At 52.3% G+C, this 17,046-nt stretch overlaps 1 protein-coding gene across 6 annotated transcripts in view; it reads left to right on the top strand.

Moving 5' to 3' along the window:
- The window catches only part of AMBRA1 (autophagy and beclin 1 regulator 1), a 137,161-nt gene extending 128,672 nt beyond the window's left edge, over nt 1–8,489 (top strand). For all 6 annotated transcript variants that reach the window (XM_075426137.1, XM_075426140.1, XM_075426142.1 and 3 more), the window contains one exon: nt 6,926–8,489. In XM_075426137.1, the coding sequence (XP_075282252.1) occupies nt 6,926–7,416 (491 nt within the window). In that variant the 3' untranslated portion in view covers nt 7,417–8,489. The remainder of the gene's footprint in view (nt 1–6,925) is intronic.
- Nucleotides 8,490–17,046: the final 8,557 nt, after the last annotated feature.

Consider the following 17,046-nt stretch of genomic DNA (forward strand, 5'->3'; position numbering starts at 1 on the left):
AAATGGGAATAAATCTTCCCATAGTACAGTACACCAGGGGCTGTGAAGATTAATTAGTGTTTTGTATGGGGCTTTGAAGATGTAAATCACTCCGTAAAGGCTTAGCAATATTATCTGCAGCAGAATGGTTAAATCAGATGTGATTCTGAGTAAAGTGTTTTAGTTACCACCTCATCATGAGGGGAAAAAAACCTAAACCAAAACAAACAGGAACACCCCCATGAATGTTTCAAAAACAAAAAGAAAGGTTAGTGCTACCCCTCAGAGTGGGTTTCTGTCCTGTGTCCTGTCAGCCCTGCTGTTGTGGGGAATTCTGGCTCAGGGCATTTCTTGCAGATATGTGCTTACTGTACAAAAAAAAAAAGGTATGCAGAATTGCATCAGAAATCTAATTAAGCTGTGTGTGGGTATAAATAGTTTCCTTTTCTCATGCAAAGCTCTGCGGGGACTTTGCTGTTCTGATTATCTTTCTGCCTCCTTTGGAGGAATGAGTATATGATGACTTTATTAGAAGTGAATCCCTCAAATATCTGTATCTTTTTGTTTTGCAGCAGTTGATAGCTGCCTTGTGAACTCTGCTCCCAAGCCACATATAAACCAAAGGAAGTTCGAGTTGAGAGAAAACTAGGAGAGGTACCACAAAATGCCTTAAACAGTGTTTCAGCTGTCTCCTACTTTCTGTTAAGCTGATAGACATAGTGGAGATGGTGATGGAGTTTTAACTTTAAGGCACTCTTAGAAGCAATCTGTTGGGAGTTGTGCTATGCTTTCCCTTGTAAATGCACAGGCACGGTGAGGGAAGGATCTGTATTCAATTGGCAAATTAAATCTCACCTAAAAGCCAACGAAAATTCCTCATGAGACTTAATGGCCCAAAGCTTTAACCTTTAGAAATTGTAATTCCCAGTCCAGACTGGGTCAGGCTCTGGCTGCCACTTGTTCAGGCTGCTGGATCTGTGGAGCAGGGTGCAAGAGGCAGTCACTGTCGGGGGCTGCAACTGTGCAGAAGGTGCTGCAGGCTGAGGGAAAGGGACCTTTGCAGAGCTACAAGGCACTTGTTTGATTGTGCGCCTGCGCTGTCCCTGGGCTATTGACAGTAGATCAATACATCTTTCAGGTAATCCAGTTGCTTAAAAAGAAAAAAAGTAACCCATGTTCAAAAAGACCTTGATGGAAATAACTGAAAGGCTATTGTCATCTCAGTTCCTATCATCTGCATTGTCTCTGGGGCTTAAAATTCAGATAGTTAGCTCAGTGCTCAAGTAGGCACATGTTATGAACTAGTGAAATTGTAGCAGTCAGAAGATGTGCTGTCAGTGGATTGCTACTTTGCCTGTCTTTGTGGGAGCAACGTATTGACTCCGTCATGCCGTATACAGTTCTTAATTGGTTGAAGTGTTTCTCACCAGCCAGTACAAATTTCCATCATGTCCAACTGCTTTCAGAGGTTGCAGCAGATACTTTAGAGAGGGAAGAGCGTTGTAAAATGAAGGCTTAGGTTTGTGGGATTCAGTCTGTTCAAACTGTTGGTAGTGAAAAGACAGGCATGCAAGTGGTATAAGCAAAGCATCCTGAGGATGCCTAAAGAGCACTTATAAGCAGAGTCAGCGTGCCAGCATGTGGTACAGCTTACTTAATTTGAGACATTAGGAACATGTGTCAGGGGCAGGAATACCCTGTCATCAGCCAAGCCTCATGGATGTGAAAAAGAAACGTTGTTTTACATTAGCTGAACGTGTTCTTGCAATGCTATTGTCAGATGTGATGTGACTTTTGTGCGATTAGTGTGGAAATGGGAACCAGGACACCAGGGATCAGCTTCCAGATCTGCCTCCCGTTCTTCAAGTAGAAACGTGGGTAGATCCCTTATCCTTTCATCTGCCTGTCCATCTGTAAAATGTGCGTCATATGTCCTGTAGAACTGGAAATTTCTGTTTTTCTTTAAAGCCTTCTGAAAAGCACTACGTAAAAAATAGAATCAGGTTCTAGAAGTGTGTACTATGCAAGCCTTTACAGTGTGAGATGCTCCAGGTACTGAAGTACCTGCTTTTTTTGGGATTAAATTGTGGCAGCTACTTTTAAAGTCTCATTACAAATACAAGTTTAGCTCAGAGAAATCACCAAGGTGAGATATTGCTAAGGAATTTGTTACAAGTCAAAGCAGTTGTGTCGTTTCTGAGTTCTGTGGAGTTGCTTGGGTTAGCTACCTCAGAAAGGAAGTGTGAATGTGCTTCTGAACTTGGTTGGGGAGAAAAGAAACCGGTAGTATTTCTTCTGGCACTAAGGGAGATGTGATTATTCATAGCTGGTTATGCTGCACTGTGACCCTCCCTTTCCTATTCTTACAAAAGGAGTGAATTAATTTAAAAATGCTGATATTTTTATCTTTGAGCATCTGAATTAGTGGGTCAGCTCACACCTCAGAGCTATTATTCCATGTTCTCTGAAGACTTAGATATCTCTGCAGTGCTTACTTGTAGTTCTAATTTTGAAGCTTTGTTTGCAAGCATGGCTGCTACTACTGGTTTTAGAAAGAGGAAAGCTGAAAAGAGGAAAAAAAACAAGAGATATGTCAGTGTATCACACAGCCACAGAAGAGCCTGGTCTCATCCTTATTTCTATGGGCTTTCCTCTTTATCAGCTGTGTGCTGTCCATGCCCAGCGATAAACAAGTTGTACTTCCCATGAGTACTTCAGAGACCACTTCATTTAAGAGTGGAGATGCTCCTGCCTTATGTCCAGCTCCACTGAAAGTTTTCCAGATGTTGCACCTTTGTAGTCTTCTGTAGCAAACTCTTGTCTTGCTGGAGTAGCGTGGCAGAGGACTTCTAAAGACAGATGCATTAGCTGCAGAGTGTTTGGTTAAATGTTGGAGCCAATCAGCTAGACTGACAGAAATCCCCTGGTCTTTGGGATGATTACTGTCAAGAGTAATGTTTTGTGTCTGTGTTTGGGGTAGATGGGGTTTTGGACCTCTGGAAAGGTCACTTTGGTTAGAGTAGTTTTGTAGGAGCACAGCACTGTGAACACAACACTAATACTTACTTGTATTGCAGAAGGGAAGGGAACCATGGGTGATGTTCTTCTGACCTATGAGGCACAGAACTTGTGTCTCTGTCCAGAAACAGATGGAGACTGTGTCTCAAGATTGGTTCGTGCTCTGGGATGAATTCTGAAACAGGGATGGCCTAGGTGGAGGCCAAATTGGCAGGTGTTATGCTTGTACTGGTACTTCACACGCTGGAGCTGGTTAGGTCAGTTTTCTAGATGTTGTCTGTAGTGCTCTATGAGGTTTTTCTGGTTTTCTGACCCTAGACAGTAGGCTTAGAAGAATGAGAGCTTAAGATAAGGGGTTTTACAGAGCCTGGGAGATCTGAACGTAATTTTGACCACAAAATGAGAGAGGAGGAATTGCCTTCTCTGTATGGAGAATTAGGTGTGCTGTCACTTGGCCTGTTCCTGCACAAGCTCAGGTTCATGCTCTGGGTATGCCTAAACCCTTCGGAGTCTGAAAAAAGTGTCACGAGTGTGGAGTTTCTCTCTGTCCTGGTTTCATTCAGCTGGTGCTGCGGGGAATGGGGTTTGGCTGCTGCAACAAGTTGAAACTCTTAGCAGTCTGAGGTGTGGGGTTTACGGCATTGCTGCTGTTTTGGGCAAGTGCCTGTGTGCACACTCTGAACCTCCACCAAATGGAAGTTAGGTTATTTCAGTTGCACTGAGTACTGATGTAGCCTGCATTGGCAGCCTGGTGAAAGAATGTGTGTGGGAGTCACCAGGCAGTAGAAACGGGCTGTGTGTGAATCTGTGCTGTAGCTCAGCTCAAGGCGAATTGCGCAGGAAGCTTTGCTCTGAACCAGTCCGCCAAAGTCGGTGTCGAAACGTGAGGGGGGAGAGGGGAGGACAACTCCCAAAGCAGAGGTGTTTGTTGGCTGCCTGAATGGTGAGGCTCATTTCTGGCCCTTGGCGGGCTGTCTTTCTGGCGTTTCCAACACTGCTGTACCTCTGGGCTCGTGACCTGAAGGCTCGTGACTTACTGGTTTCTGCTGTGGCATCAGCGCTTGCCTGTTTTCTGAGCAAGGAGCTGCCTCAACTGCAAATTCAGCCATGGCACGTGGTGATTAAGGGGCAGGGAAGAGCAGGGGGTGCTGCAGTGTGCGCTACCCGCATGGGCTCGTCTGGTGAAGCCCATTTGTAATGCTGAGGAGCACTGGCTGGGGATCCTTGCTGATTTGCTGTTCCGATTCTCCTGCATTGGTCTAGTTTATAGTAAGAGATCTGTCAAGAGCACAGTACTTGCTGTTTCAGGACTTGAGTAGATGGGGCTGGCTGGCATGTCTCTAAGCCAGGTTGCACATCTTGGCTTTCTCAAGCTTCCTCTCTGGCCTGGCCAGATGGTTGGTAATGAAGTGCTTATGACTATGTCCTCAGAAGGAAGCGATGACTGAATCCAAAGCCATGCTTCTCAACCTTCCACTTACTTCTGCACATGATTAATGCTTCAGTGTCCCCTGGCATGCATGTTTTTCACGCTGAAGTTTCCAGTCTAATAGCTGCCTCTGTTCTCAGTCTTTGTGCTCATCAACCAGGTTCCTGGTTTGCATCAACCATATCCTAGTTCATGCATCAGCTGCATCCTGAACAGGATTTCTCTGCTAGAGTTGTGGGTCAGGCTCTGCCCAGGGGGTATTCTTCCTCACTCCTCTAGGCTCTGCTCCACATTCTCCTGCGGTTGCCGGTGTCTCTGTGGTCTCACTGATGCTCTAACCAAGGAGCTAGGTAATTGCTGTGTGTATAGTGGATATAGCAGGCTTACTACATTCCTAGCAGAAAGGGACTTATTCTACGTGTGAGAATTAAATTTGCCCTGAACATCCAAAGTATTCCTATAGCAGGCCAGTATGTCAGCAGACTTGCTTGAAGATGAAATTAGCTGTACCCTGTGGTGGAGGAAGCTGGTGGCGTTTGTTGCAAGTGCCACTGAGCCCATGAGGAAAGGGAATAAGCTGTCACTGATTGCACAACAAGTTAACAGCTTTAACTATCTTGCTTTTTTAAAAAAATAACCTCTACAGTGGCATGGTGTAGACTGTGCTGAATACCCCAGCTCTCATGTTGGATACGTGATTTCCACCCCACAGCCCCAAGAAGACAAATCCCTGAGTGGTTTTGTCTTCCTAGTCAGTTTGCCATTTTGTTTATTGTGTTTTAACTCCTGCCTACATCTGGCCTTGTTGACATTTGTGTTCATTTCCTTGATTTCCTTGGTGCCAGGAGAGCTCATGGCTTTTTCCTCTCCTCTAATCAGCACTACAACAGCTTCGTGGAGCTGGGAGTGAGATTTATCTCTTTAATAAGTATCATTGGGATCCCATTGTGGAATGATTCTAGCATTTTATGATTACAGATTGTTTTCCCCAGATGCTCTGGATAGGGTTTGTAGCAAAAGGAGGATGCTGGGAAACAGAATTGGGCTGGACTTTCCTGCCATAGGGATTTAATCTCCTACATGGACTATTTTTCTGTGAGCTTTTGTTCTTCAAAAGTAATCTCCAGCAACTGAGGCATCTGACGATGGTTTCCTCAGTGCTCAGTACAGCCTGGCTGTGAAGGGAAGGCTTGGAGACAGAGTAGACAAAGACTCTAGCTCTTAAGAGGTGTTTTTTGCATTCCTCAAAAAATACCAGTCCCTGGGAGCAGGAGCCTACACACTTGATCTTTCCTTGGTCTGAGGTGATGTGGAAGCACAGACTGTATTCTGTAGCTGCTGTCTGCTCTTGGCCAGCTGCCTATGTCCACTCTGATACTGGGGAGATTGTCATCATGTCAGCTGCCTGGGGTGTTACCAAACAGGTGAAGCAGGAAAGGCCACAGGAGTCTTTAACACCATGGTGAAATGCTTGGTTTATTGCAGTGCGAACTGAGGTTTTTATTCCTGCCCCTGTGGGACTGGCTGGACTGTCTCTGCAGCTGTGAGAAAACGCACTGCCTCTTTGACTCCTCTTTTTTCCCCACCTGTATGGCTAGGTAGGAGCTGCTTCTCCAAGGCTTGGACACAGAATCACAGAATCACAGAATCACAGAATAGTAGGGGTTGGAAGGGACCTCTGTGGGTCATCTAGTCCAACCCCCCCGCCGAAGCAGGGTCACCTACAGCAGGCTGCACAGGACCTTGTCCAGGCGGGTCTTGAATATCTCCAGAGAAGGAGACTCCACAACCTCCCTGGGCAGCCTGTTCCAGTGCTCCGTCACCCTCAGAGGGAAGAAGTTCCTCCTCATGTTCAGACGGAACTTCCTGTGCCTCAGTTTGTGCCCATTGCCCCTTGTCCTGTCACTGGGCACCACGGAAAAGAGCTTGGCCCCATCCTCCTGATACCCACCCTTCAGATATTTGTAGGCATTTATAAGGTCCCCTCGCAGCCTTCTCTTCTTCAGGCTGAACAAGCCCAGTTCCCTCAACCTCTCCTCGTAGGGGAGATGCTCCAGTCCCCTCACCATCCTTGTAGCCCTCCGCTGGACTCTCTCCAGTAGCTCTTCATCCTTATTGAACTGGGGAGCCCAGAACTGGACACAGTACTCCAGATGAGGCCTCACCAGGGCAGTGTAGAGGGGAAGGAGAACCTCCCTTGTCCTGCTGGCCACACTCTTGATGCACCCCAGGATCCCATTGGCCTTCTTGGCAGCCAGGGCACAATGCAAGTCTGTGAGGGATACCTGTGGGATTGGCCAAGATTTTCTTGACAGAGTTCAGTGCCTTTGTTTGGCGCTTCACCGAAAGCTGCGGAAGTAAGATGTTGGGCTTCCTCTGGAACAAAACTCATCTTCTGTCCTAGCACATGTGCACTGTGTGATGCATCTACCCAGCATGCTTTCTCTTTGTGTTGTTGTTTCCCTTGTGCACCAAAGCTGCTGCTTCTTTCTCTTGCAGGTGAAGGTCCAGAATATGAAGCCAGTGGTGAGGATGCCCTGAGTAGGATCCAAAGGCTGATGGCAGAAGGTGGCATGACTGCCGTGGTCCAGCGGGAGCAGAGCACCACCATGGCGTCCATGGGCGGCTTTGGCAACAATATCATTGTGAGCCACCGGATCCACCGCAGCTCTCAGACTGGTGCAGAGTCTGCTGGCATTGAGGGCACATCAGCACCGCAGTCCAGCTCACAGCAGTTGGCAGCCGAGCTGGAGGGACGGATCCTGTCGGAGTCTATGCAGCTGTCAGAGCATGGCCTGAGCCCGCGGACAGCCCCTGGTGGGAGTGAAGGACAAAGTGCTGGGGATCTGGACCTGCTGGAGCAGGCCCAGTCCTCCATGGACACTGAGGGACCAACTGAATACGGTGACCTAACTAATAATAACCATCTTCCTGACAGTACCAACTTCTATAGTAATGACAGCACCAGTGGGGAGTCGCGGAACAGGTAGAGATTGAGTCGTGTGTTGGTGCTACCCTTGTACTGCTCAGCAGAGACCTGTACCTCACAGCTGGCCAGGAGCTGGAAGAGTAGGGACATGTGGCTCTGACAGGATGCTGGCGGTTCAGAGGGCTTCTCAATCCTGGGTGAGTGGGAAGGGACAAGGACTGCAAGGGAAGCCATGGGGAAGAAAGCATACTTAACTTGCAGCATTCCCACCGCTGAAGCGTTGACAGGAATATGAACCATACTGGCTGCACATCATGCAGATTTTGAAGCCCCATGGGATCCCCTGAGCTCAGCCCTGACCCTGCAATTTGGTCAGTGTCATCCTTTGTAAAGCAGCTTTCCTTTCCTCTTTCCTGCCCTTTTATGCCTGGGCGCTGGTGAGTAGAGTGAAGAAGCGGAAGAGGGCCTGCAGCATCCTTCTGGAGACAGGCAGTCCTACTGGGCAAACCTGGGTGTGATGCTCCAGCTCCATCGCTGGAGTGGAGGAGTCTTCCAGGCCATAGCCCCACTCCATGGCACACCACTGCTTGCCCTTCAGAGCATGGTATTCTGAGACCTGTTCTGCCCGCACTGTGGTCTTTTTTGGGAAGAACTGGGCTTTGTGAAACCTGCATGGCTCAGGATCTGCTGCTCAGTTGGGGATCTTTCCTTTTTAGAGAGTTAGTTTAGCACTTGGCAGGAACCTAAGCAGAGCTTCTGTACAGAGGGGTAGAGGGACAGGGGCTGCTGCTCTCTAGTCAGGATGCGGTTCGTGCAAGGATGTTCTAAGCTGTGCCAATATTAACATGAATGAGCCGTCCCAGTGACGTGGTGCCAGGACTGAGCTGCACCTCCTTGGCAGGGGGCAGGAAACGTCTTTCAGCTCCAGGCCAGGGTGTGAGGTATGGGTCTGTGATGTAAGGTGTTGCATGTGAAATCTTGACCTTGTACATGTAGTTTCTAGTGGAGAAATCAAGGCTCTGGTATTTTGTTTTTAGTCTCAAATGTGATTTTCCTTTTCGTTTGTAACTCTCCATCCCTAGCAGGCTTGTGGAGGAAGGACAGGGAGAGCGTGAGTGCTAACGAGGGAAACACCAAAGATCAATGTCATTAAAATATGACAAACCCTTGCTTGACCTACTGTCTTCATTTGTGTGGTGATTGTCTCTATGTTTGGCCATGGGATAGGTACATCCAGCTCAGAAGCTCAAGGTAGCTTAGAAATATCAGATGATGACCACCCCCTTCCCAGGAGGAAAGCAGGCTTAGCCTTTGAGTTGGAAGGCCAAAACTGGGAAATGGGGAGGAGCATTTGGGAGTCTTGATTGCAAATTGCCTTTTAACCAGTCTAGAGATGAGCAGGCACTTCTGCGTTTCCCACCGTTCAAGTACTACAACAGGGAGAAAGAGGAGTGTTGCTCCTGTCGTGCTTAAAAAGGTATGTAGAAATGCAGCACCGTCTGTCGTAGGCAAGCAGAGAGTGGTCTGTCTTGCTGACCTCAGAGCAGAAAAGCGGTGCAGTATCTGGCTGTCCTGGATAAAGAAATGTGTGCCCCGGTGTTGCCACTCTGTGGTGAGGGATGTTTCCCCTGCCGTCTGAGCACCTGCCGGCAGCTGCTGTGCTCCTGCTCGGCTCCTTTAGACTCTGCAAAGACATTACAATAAATAAGGCTGTCATTAGGCAGCACTCAAGCTCCCAGTCAGAAGAGTCTGTTAGAGAACATTAAGCAAATCTTCTCTTAAATCACAGCCTGGAAATGAACCTTAAATCAAATCAGCTGCTGCCAGGCCTCATTGCAGAGTGTTAATGAGGCTCTAAAACCTGCCCTGAGCCAGCCACATCCCTGATCTGACAGGAGAGCAGCCTGAAAAACGGGATTCCCTTGTGTGGTGAGGAGGGTTTCATGCATCCCTGATTGCTCCAGTGTGGGGTGGCCTGAGGATGTGCTGGCACTTGGGGGCAGGAGGACGTATGCCTCAGCTGCAGGCTTGGGCAGACAGGGCGGTGCAGGTCTAGGTAGAGCTGTTTACTGCTCTGCTTGAAAACAAACTATAACAGAGCCTGGAAAAAAAGCCTGCTTCTGTTTCAGCTCAGCCTGGCATCTCCTCTTCCCTCTCCCTGCACAATTCCTGGAAGAGCCTTGAAGGCCCCTTCTTGGTAGATGTGTTGCAGAGCATTTGCAGATGTCCATTTCCATAGCCGGAGCCAAGTGACCTGCAGGAAAATTTCCATCACAGTTGGAGAAAGGTCTTCTGGGATGCCTCACTCTGGCAGCTTCTCAGAGACCTGGCACGCACCATGGCTGGGCACTCTGGCCTGGCTGCTGTGCAGAGGCTTGAAGCCTGCTCTGCTGAGGACTTCCCCTTAGTCCAGTCCTGCCCCTACTGGAGACAATGGGAGAGCAGGCAAGTGAGCTCTACTGGGAGAAGGAGCAAACCACAGCTGCTGTCTTTTGACATCGACTTGGGACGTCTCTGAAGCTCCAGAGCAGCTTTTCGTTCGAGGCTTCTAGGGAAACACTTCCAGATGAGGTAAGGATGGAGGCCTGGTCAGAGCAGGCAGGTTTGATGTTTCTCCTGACCCACTTTGTAGCTCTGGGCCAAAGGCTGGTAACAGCTGCAGCCTGACTTCTGTGTTCATACAGGTTTTAAGCAGGAACAGTGGGCAGGGTGGATGTGGGTGGGCTTAATCTTCACATGCTGCGTTGGACGCTTTGCAGATTACCTGCTGTGGCCCCACAACTAAGCAGGTGCTCTCAGTGGTGGTGGGCTTGTATGTAAAGAGAGCAACACTCTTTGAGTTTCAAACCTAGAATCTGCCAAGCTCAGTTTCTGTCCCTGCCTGAGACCTGACGGAGGGAGGTGGGTGGGTGGAAAGAGTGGGGAAGGGAGGGAAAATTTAGCACACTTACGCCATGGGTTCACTTCCCCCCCCAGTGCAATTTATTTCTTATGCCTTCCATGCTTCTTGTGGAACAAAACTCTCTCTCTGCCTTGGACTACCCTGTTCTGGCCCAGCAGTCTTCCTTGGTTGGTCTGGGCAGGGCTGAGCTGACCTTGTACCCTCAAGCAACAGCCCTGAACCCTCACGATAACCTGAGGCACAGAGCCCTGCGTGGAACAGGAGGTGGTGGGATTGCCCAGGTCCAGGACAAGCGCAGCAGCGGCATGGAGCTCCTTCCCCAAACCTCGCAGCTTACCAGCTCACTGCAGTGTGGTAACGCAGCGCTGAGGCAAACACCCTACCAGGAGCAATGTGGAAATTCAGCAAGAGCTGCCCGAGGAAACCAAACCAGAGCTGTGCATGCTTGCTGGCCCAATTAAGGAGGCAAAATGAGAGCTTTGCTGCTTAGGAGGAGGAAATAACCTTAAAAACCCAAAAGCTTTCTCAGCCTTAGCCTGTCAGGAGCCTTCAAATGCGCTAACAAAATCCTGGGGAAAGGAGAAATATGGTGCAGAGAATTTTATTTAGCTTTCAAAAGGCTTTTGATAAAGTCCCTCAGAAGAGGCTATTAAAGAAACTTGGTCACCTCAAGGGTGAGGGGTAGAGTCCTCCTGGAGATGGAAGCTGTTTGAGGTGGGAATTGGAGTCCAAAGTAACAGCCAGTTCTTGGTGTGGAAAGAGGTTAATGGTGGGTCGGCTGGGTTTTCTAAAAGCCCTAATGAGCTGGAAGAGGAGGGGAACAGCTGAAGATACAAGATTATTTACGTTAGCTAGGAAGAGAGAAGGTGCCAGAAGCCTTGGGCAGCAGGAAGACGTAATGGTTGGAGCTGCTGTGCTGGAAGGCGGCTTTTGTACGAATCCTTCACAGGACTGACCTGCTCGGTCGCTGCTGAGCCAGTGGATGCTGTGGCACCCCCAGGCCTGGGACCAAACCAGCTGGTGAGCACTGCCTGGAGGGGAGACCTGGGATCCCAGGGGGGCTCGCCAAAGCCTTGGCAAGTGGTACAGCACAGTGGTGAGACCCGCTTGTCCCTCCAAGTCCTGTGTTTTCTACCCCCTCTCCTTTGCTGGCCTGTTGCTCCATCTCCAGCACCTCCATTTGACTCCCCCTGAACGTCCCATACCCCCATGTGGTTAGTGTGGGGTGTCCACGGGGTGACCCTGAAGTTGTGTGGTGCTGGGGGCCCAGCTCTATATGATGGCCAGGAGCTGTGCTGGGCAGGAAGGAGAGGGCAGGGACCGGGTCGCAGCTGGGTGCACAGAGAGTCTCTCCCTGGTGTTGCTGGTGCCGAAGCTGAGCCCCATAGCCAGCCCCTCTGCCGGCTGCTCGGGCCGCTGGCTGGGGAGCGGGTGCCCTCAGCTCAGTTCCAATCTGTCAGAGAAGCCGCTCTTCAGCGGGAAAAGGCAATTAATTAAAGCGTGCAGCATGCGAGCTGTCCACCTCTAATTGGGATCTGGGTGCACAGTACATAAATGCCATGCCGCTGCTGCCGCTGCGTGGAGGGGCCCTCGGCACACGAGGGGACCGGGGGGGGGAACAGCAGCCTTTCATTTCCAGCTGTCAACCTCTGCCAGCCAATTAATGCCGGCACCCTTCCTCCTCACCCCCCGGCACAGAGCTCTCTCCGCTGCATGTCTGCTCGTTACAGCCTGCTCCCCGCGCTCCTCGCACTCCGGCCAGCGCGGGGATTTGTTTCCCCGCAGCATCTCCAGCAGAAATGCCTCTCATCTCTGCTCGGAGAGCTCCCTCGGCTCCTGTTTCTTCTGCCATTCAGGCAGCTGTTGCTGGCGTGCAGCACCAGTCAGAGCTGGGGGGGGGATCGAGCTGTCCTCCCCAGGACGCTGGCACGGGGCGTCAGCCCTGCCTCGCGAGGCACACTGTTCCCCCAGCCAGCAGCCAGCGTCCCAGAGAGGCCACGGTGAGGCTTCTCCTCTGCCTCCCCTCCAAGAATCAGCATGTTCCTTGGCCTGTGAGCGACACAGGGAAGGTGTGAGCAGTGAGCGATGTGAGCCCAGCAGGGAGCAAATGCCACCACTGTGGTGGCTGGGCTCTGCTGCCCAACCAAGCCTTGGCTTCAGCTGTGGCTGGCAGGACAGCGAGCACCAGGCTGGCACGTGGCTCTTGGCAGCTGCTGAGGTTTCCCTTTCTGTCCTTCCATCCCTGCTCCAGCTTGGCTCGTGGAGTTGAACTCCAGAGTCCCTGCTCCTTCTGAGCTCAGGAAACAGCCGGGGCCTCTGGGCTGGCAGCCGCTGGGGTGATTTCCAGGCAGAGGAGGAAGGTGTCCGGGCAGGGGCTCTGCTGTGCTCCCCCGAGAGCAGCCCTGTGCTGCTGGGCTCACCCATGAACCTGCATCTGCAAACTGAAGTACAGGTGCCCAAGGGCAAGGGTGTTCTCCTGGGCTGTTTGAAAGGCTGGTGCTCAGCAAGCGCAGGCTCATGGCCTGTGCTGACAGCTTTTGTATATGAACCTGGCTTAATTTGGTGCACAGATGAAAATATTTTTATCCTCAAGAATTTTGTGGCATACGGTTCTTGCCTCAGAGCAGGGAAAGTATGCAAAGCTGCGGCCCTTCTTGGAGTTTAATGCTGGACCCCGACACCATCCCATCTATTTAAGCGTGTCCCTCAATCCCCAGTTCAATAATCCGGTAATATCCCAATAGGATCAGGGGCTGGCTCCGAAGGCAGGTGGGCTCCAGTCCTTCCAGTGCAGCATAGGGCACTGCCACCCCCTCGCAGGGAAACTTTAATTTGCAGATTCTTTGTTTTCACAGCAGGTTTTGCAGGGGGGTGACGAGCGAGTTCCCGTTTTCAAGGTGGTGGTTGCTGGCTGCTGAGGAGGCGCCACTGAAAGCCATGGCCCTTTGCTGGGCTCTGTCACGCTTTGCTGGCTGGTGTCCAAACCCAGCTTCCCTCCTTCCCCAGGGTCCTTGTCAAATGTCCGCAGGGTGCTGCGGCTATGGCTCTGCCCTTTCCCTGCCAGTCATTACCCCCGGATTTGCTTGTCCTGCCGGTCAGGGCCGTACCCCCATCGAGGTGGTCACCCACCCGTGGGGTCTCCCACCAGTGCTCCATGCCTGGGCAGGCGCTGCAACCTCCATCCCACTGCTGTGAGCCCCGCTTCGGCCACAGGCAGAACTGGAAAGGGCTCAAGGGGGTGACTGAAGACTGGCAGTGGTGGAGGAGGCTGATATTAAAGCGTTTAAGTGCTATGGCATTATGGAGGGCTGCACTCATCTGTCTGCCCACTGCACAAGTTCCCAAGGAAGCCCTGCCAGCAGGCCCTGTTAATCACCTACATCAAAGCAAACGCTAATTAAAACAATTATTTAGGGAGGGATTGAGGCTGGTCCTGCTGCATTGCTGAGGGGGGGCCAAGCACTGCCATGAAACAGCAGCTTTTGGGCTGGGGGACAAGGTGGTTTTGTAACGCACAGGGAGTGCCTGGGCTGTGGGGCACAGCCTGGGAGGAGGAGGAGGAGGACGGGAGGAATGCTGAGCATGCAGAGGCAGCAGTAACCTCCTCTTCTGCTCCACTCTCACCCAGCCTTTCCCACTCCGCTCCATCTCCCGTGGCTGCTCACAGGGTGGGAGTGAGGATCCCTCACTGGGGACCCTTTATTTCAGTGTCACGCGAGCTCCTCTGCGGTGGCACCGGCTCCACCGTGGCAGGCGAGTGCCACCCTTGGGGTAGGGGGGCTCGGGCTGCTCCCCCCAGAGCTGCAGCCCCGGGCTGAGTGGTTGGCAGCACTCAGGGTGCAGTGACCCAGGAGGAGCCCCCGAGATGGCTTTGCTCTGGAGGCACTGAGGGTGGCTAAACCCAGCATTGTTTTTTTGATGAGACCTCAGATTCGCTTGACAAAGGTAGCTGCGTCGGCATAATATGCTTAGGCTCCTGTAAGGTATTTGACATGATACTTCCTGACAGTAATCGGAAATTAGCCCTATACAGCACTCTGTGGGTTTAGTGCAGCTAAGTGCGAGGCCGTATGGTTGGGGAGGCAGAATGTAGGTCGCAGTGGTGAGACGGGGCCGTGCACCGCAAGCGGCCAGGAGAAGGTCAGGGTGGCTGAGGCGCCAGTGGGGCAGGCTGCACCGGTGGGTCTCCTCCTGCGGAGGAGCTGAGCTCGTTGCCTAGAAGTTACTTTGGAAATCAAAACTGGGAAATAACTCAGCTAAAACCTAAAACCCCACCGGGACTCCAAGATGCCACAAACGAGTCAGCTCGGGGACACCAGCAGTCAGTAAACCACCAGTGAGTGAACTTCCCACCCAGTTCCTGGGCTGCTCCCTGTCTCCAAGCCGTCTCGGCTTGCGCTTGCTCCCTGCAGCCCCCCGCTGTGGGCTCAGCAGGACCGGGCAGCTCCTCCACCCCGGGTTTCCCCGGTTCCTGTCCCCTGCTCCCTTTCCTGCCCTTTGGCCCCGACAACCCAAAGGTGATTTTTCTTTAGCAGCCTCCCCCTGCTGTTTTTCCCCTGCCTCCCCGGAGTGTTCTTTATCTTCTGCTCATCAGCAAGCAGGGGCTTTTCTCCTAGGCGCGCTGCCTCCCATGCGTTTAGTGGGACTGGTGGGAGCGGGACGGTCTGGAGATGGTGCACCCCAGGGCTCCCGTCCATCTGCAGGGACACCCCAGGGTGATGCAGATTCGCGGGCTTTGCCGGCAAAGAGCAGGGCCAGGCTGTGAGCACCCATGTCCTGCCCACCCTGGGGGGGGGGGGGACGACGACAAGTTGGCTATCCAAAGCATTGCCCTTGGCCAAATCAGCTTTGCATGGACCCATCCTGATGCTGCCGGCCCCAGTCCCACCGCCTGCACAAATATTAGCTTAAGGGGCAGTGAACGGCCCTGAAACTGCCGAGATTCCTCCCGCCTCAAGCAGCCCCTGCTCCATCTTCATCAAGGCTGTTTAAGGCCATCCAGATGGCCTAATGGACCTCATCAAAGTACAATTTGTATCACAGTGCGCAGCTGTTTGAAGCATCCCAGCTCGAGGCTGGCGGTAACGCTTTGGCTGGGCCAGTGGCACGTCTGCGCCTATTCGTTGGGGAGGTGATGGATGGTGGGACCGTGCTCTGGAGCCTGGCATGGGGAGGCTGGCCCAGCACCTGGGGGTGAGGAGAGACCCAGAGTGACCCATGGAGGCCGCGGGCTGGTGCTGACTGGGTCCCCCTAAGGGGTTGGCAGCTGCTGCTGTAGGGATTGCTGCAGATGCAACAGGTCTTGTCCTTTAGGAAACAGCTGGAAAAGCCCTTGGAGCCCCTGCAGCAGCACGGGATCTGTCTTGCCGGCTGCCCTGCCCCTGGCTCACAATCTCACCGGTTTGGCATCGGCCCTTTGCAGTCCCGTGGGGTTGCTCCTCCCTGCCGGCGTCTTTAGCTCTTTGGGAGAACTTTGTTAAAGGCTGCTTTGCTTTGGTCTGTGGATGGGCTTTGTGTGCTGCAAGGGTCCTCCCGCACCATTGCCTGCAATGGTGATGTGCTTCTGCCCCAGGTCCTCTCACCTGTCCTGGGGCTGCTCCTGGGTTTTCCTGAACAGGTGGAATAAATAAATAAAATAGTTTTGCCCTCCAAACAAATCAGACCCCAGCTTCTTGCTTTCCTCTTTTGAAATATTACGATGAAGTATTTTTTACTTTAAATTAAAACCCATTTAGGATGAGGTACTCAACTGGGTATGAATTAATTCAGCTCATCAGAGTGCAGCATCCCTCCATAGAAAATCTGGCTTCAAAATGTGTTACTTCTCACTCAGGTAGCTCTGAAAATGTATGAAAATAGATTTTCCCCACTGTACAGTAGTGAGAGGGGAACCTAGCTGTTTTTTCGCTGCGTTATGGGAGTGCCTGCCGTCCCAGTCCGCGGCAGCACGTGGGGCTGCTGGCACGCTGCGGAGCCGATGAAGGGAGACTGGGGGAGATGGAAAAGGGTGGCTCAGCCAAGTGCCTGCTAAGTGGGGTGCGAGGAGCAGCGGCTGGCAAAGACACAGCAAGAGCATGGGGAGGCGGGGGGGGATACCTCCCCTGTGGTCTGAAGACCCCCCCGTCCCACGGTGACCTCAGCCAGATCGCACCCAAACGACGGTGGCTGTTGACACCCTGTCTCCAGCAAGGCATTTGCTCTCTGGAGGTGTTGGCAGCTCCTCTCCTCACGCTCTGGGTTACAAGGGCAGGCTCCCTCTCTCTGTTGGGAAAGGGCTCGTGGTCCCTCTGTGCACCTGGCTGGGCCCTGGCTCTGCCCGGCCACATTCCTTGCTGCAGCTCTGTCCTCCACGTTAATCACCCAGGGGCTGGAAATTAAGTCCCATCACAGGCTCATTTTCATTAATAAAAACACCAGGCTGGGCTGGGATTTTTATTTGTTTTGCTGATGTGATTACCCGCCCCCCACCCGCAGCTCCCCCAGCCCCTGCCTGGCAAGGAGGGGGATGCTCCATGGGAGCTAACAGGCTCCCACAGGTGCCTCTGCTCCACGCCGTGCCCAGAAGATCCCAAAGCTCCATCATCCCTGCCCCGGGCAGCTCCTCAGCGGGACCCTGCTCCGACCGCCGGGAAGGCGAGCTGCAGCGCTGCACTGGGGCTGTCCCCCACCGTGGGTGAGGGTCTCGGTGCCCGGACCCCCGGCAGAGGCACTTTGCTGCTGGGGCTCGCCAGCTGCATCACTGTGGGGCCAGGGCCTGGGCAGAACGGGAGCTGGCCTGGCTGCTGCAGC

This window comes from Opisthocomus hoazin, chromosome 7, assembly GCF_030867145.1.
Source record: "Opisthocomus hoazin isolate bOpiHoa1 chromosome 7, bOpiHoa1.hap1, whole genome shotgun sequence".
Classification (NCBI taxonomy): domain Eukaryota; kingdom Metazoa; phylum Chordata; class Aves; order Opisthocomiformes; family Opisthocomidae; genus Opisthocomus; species Opisthocomus hoazin.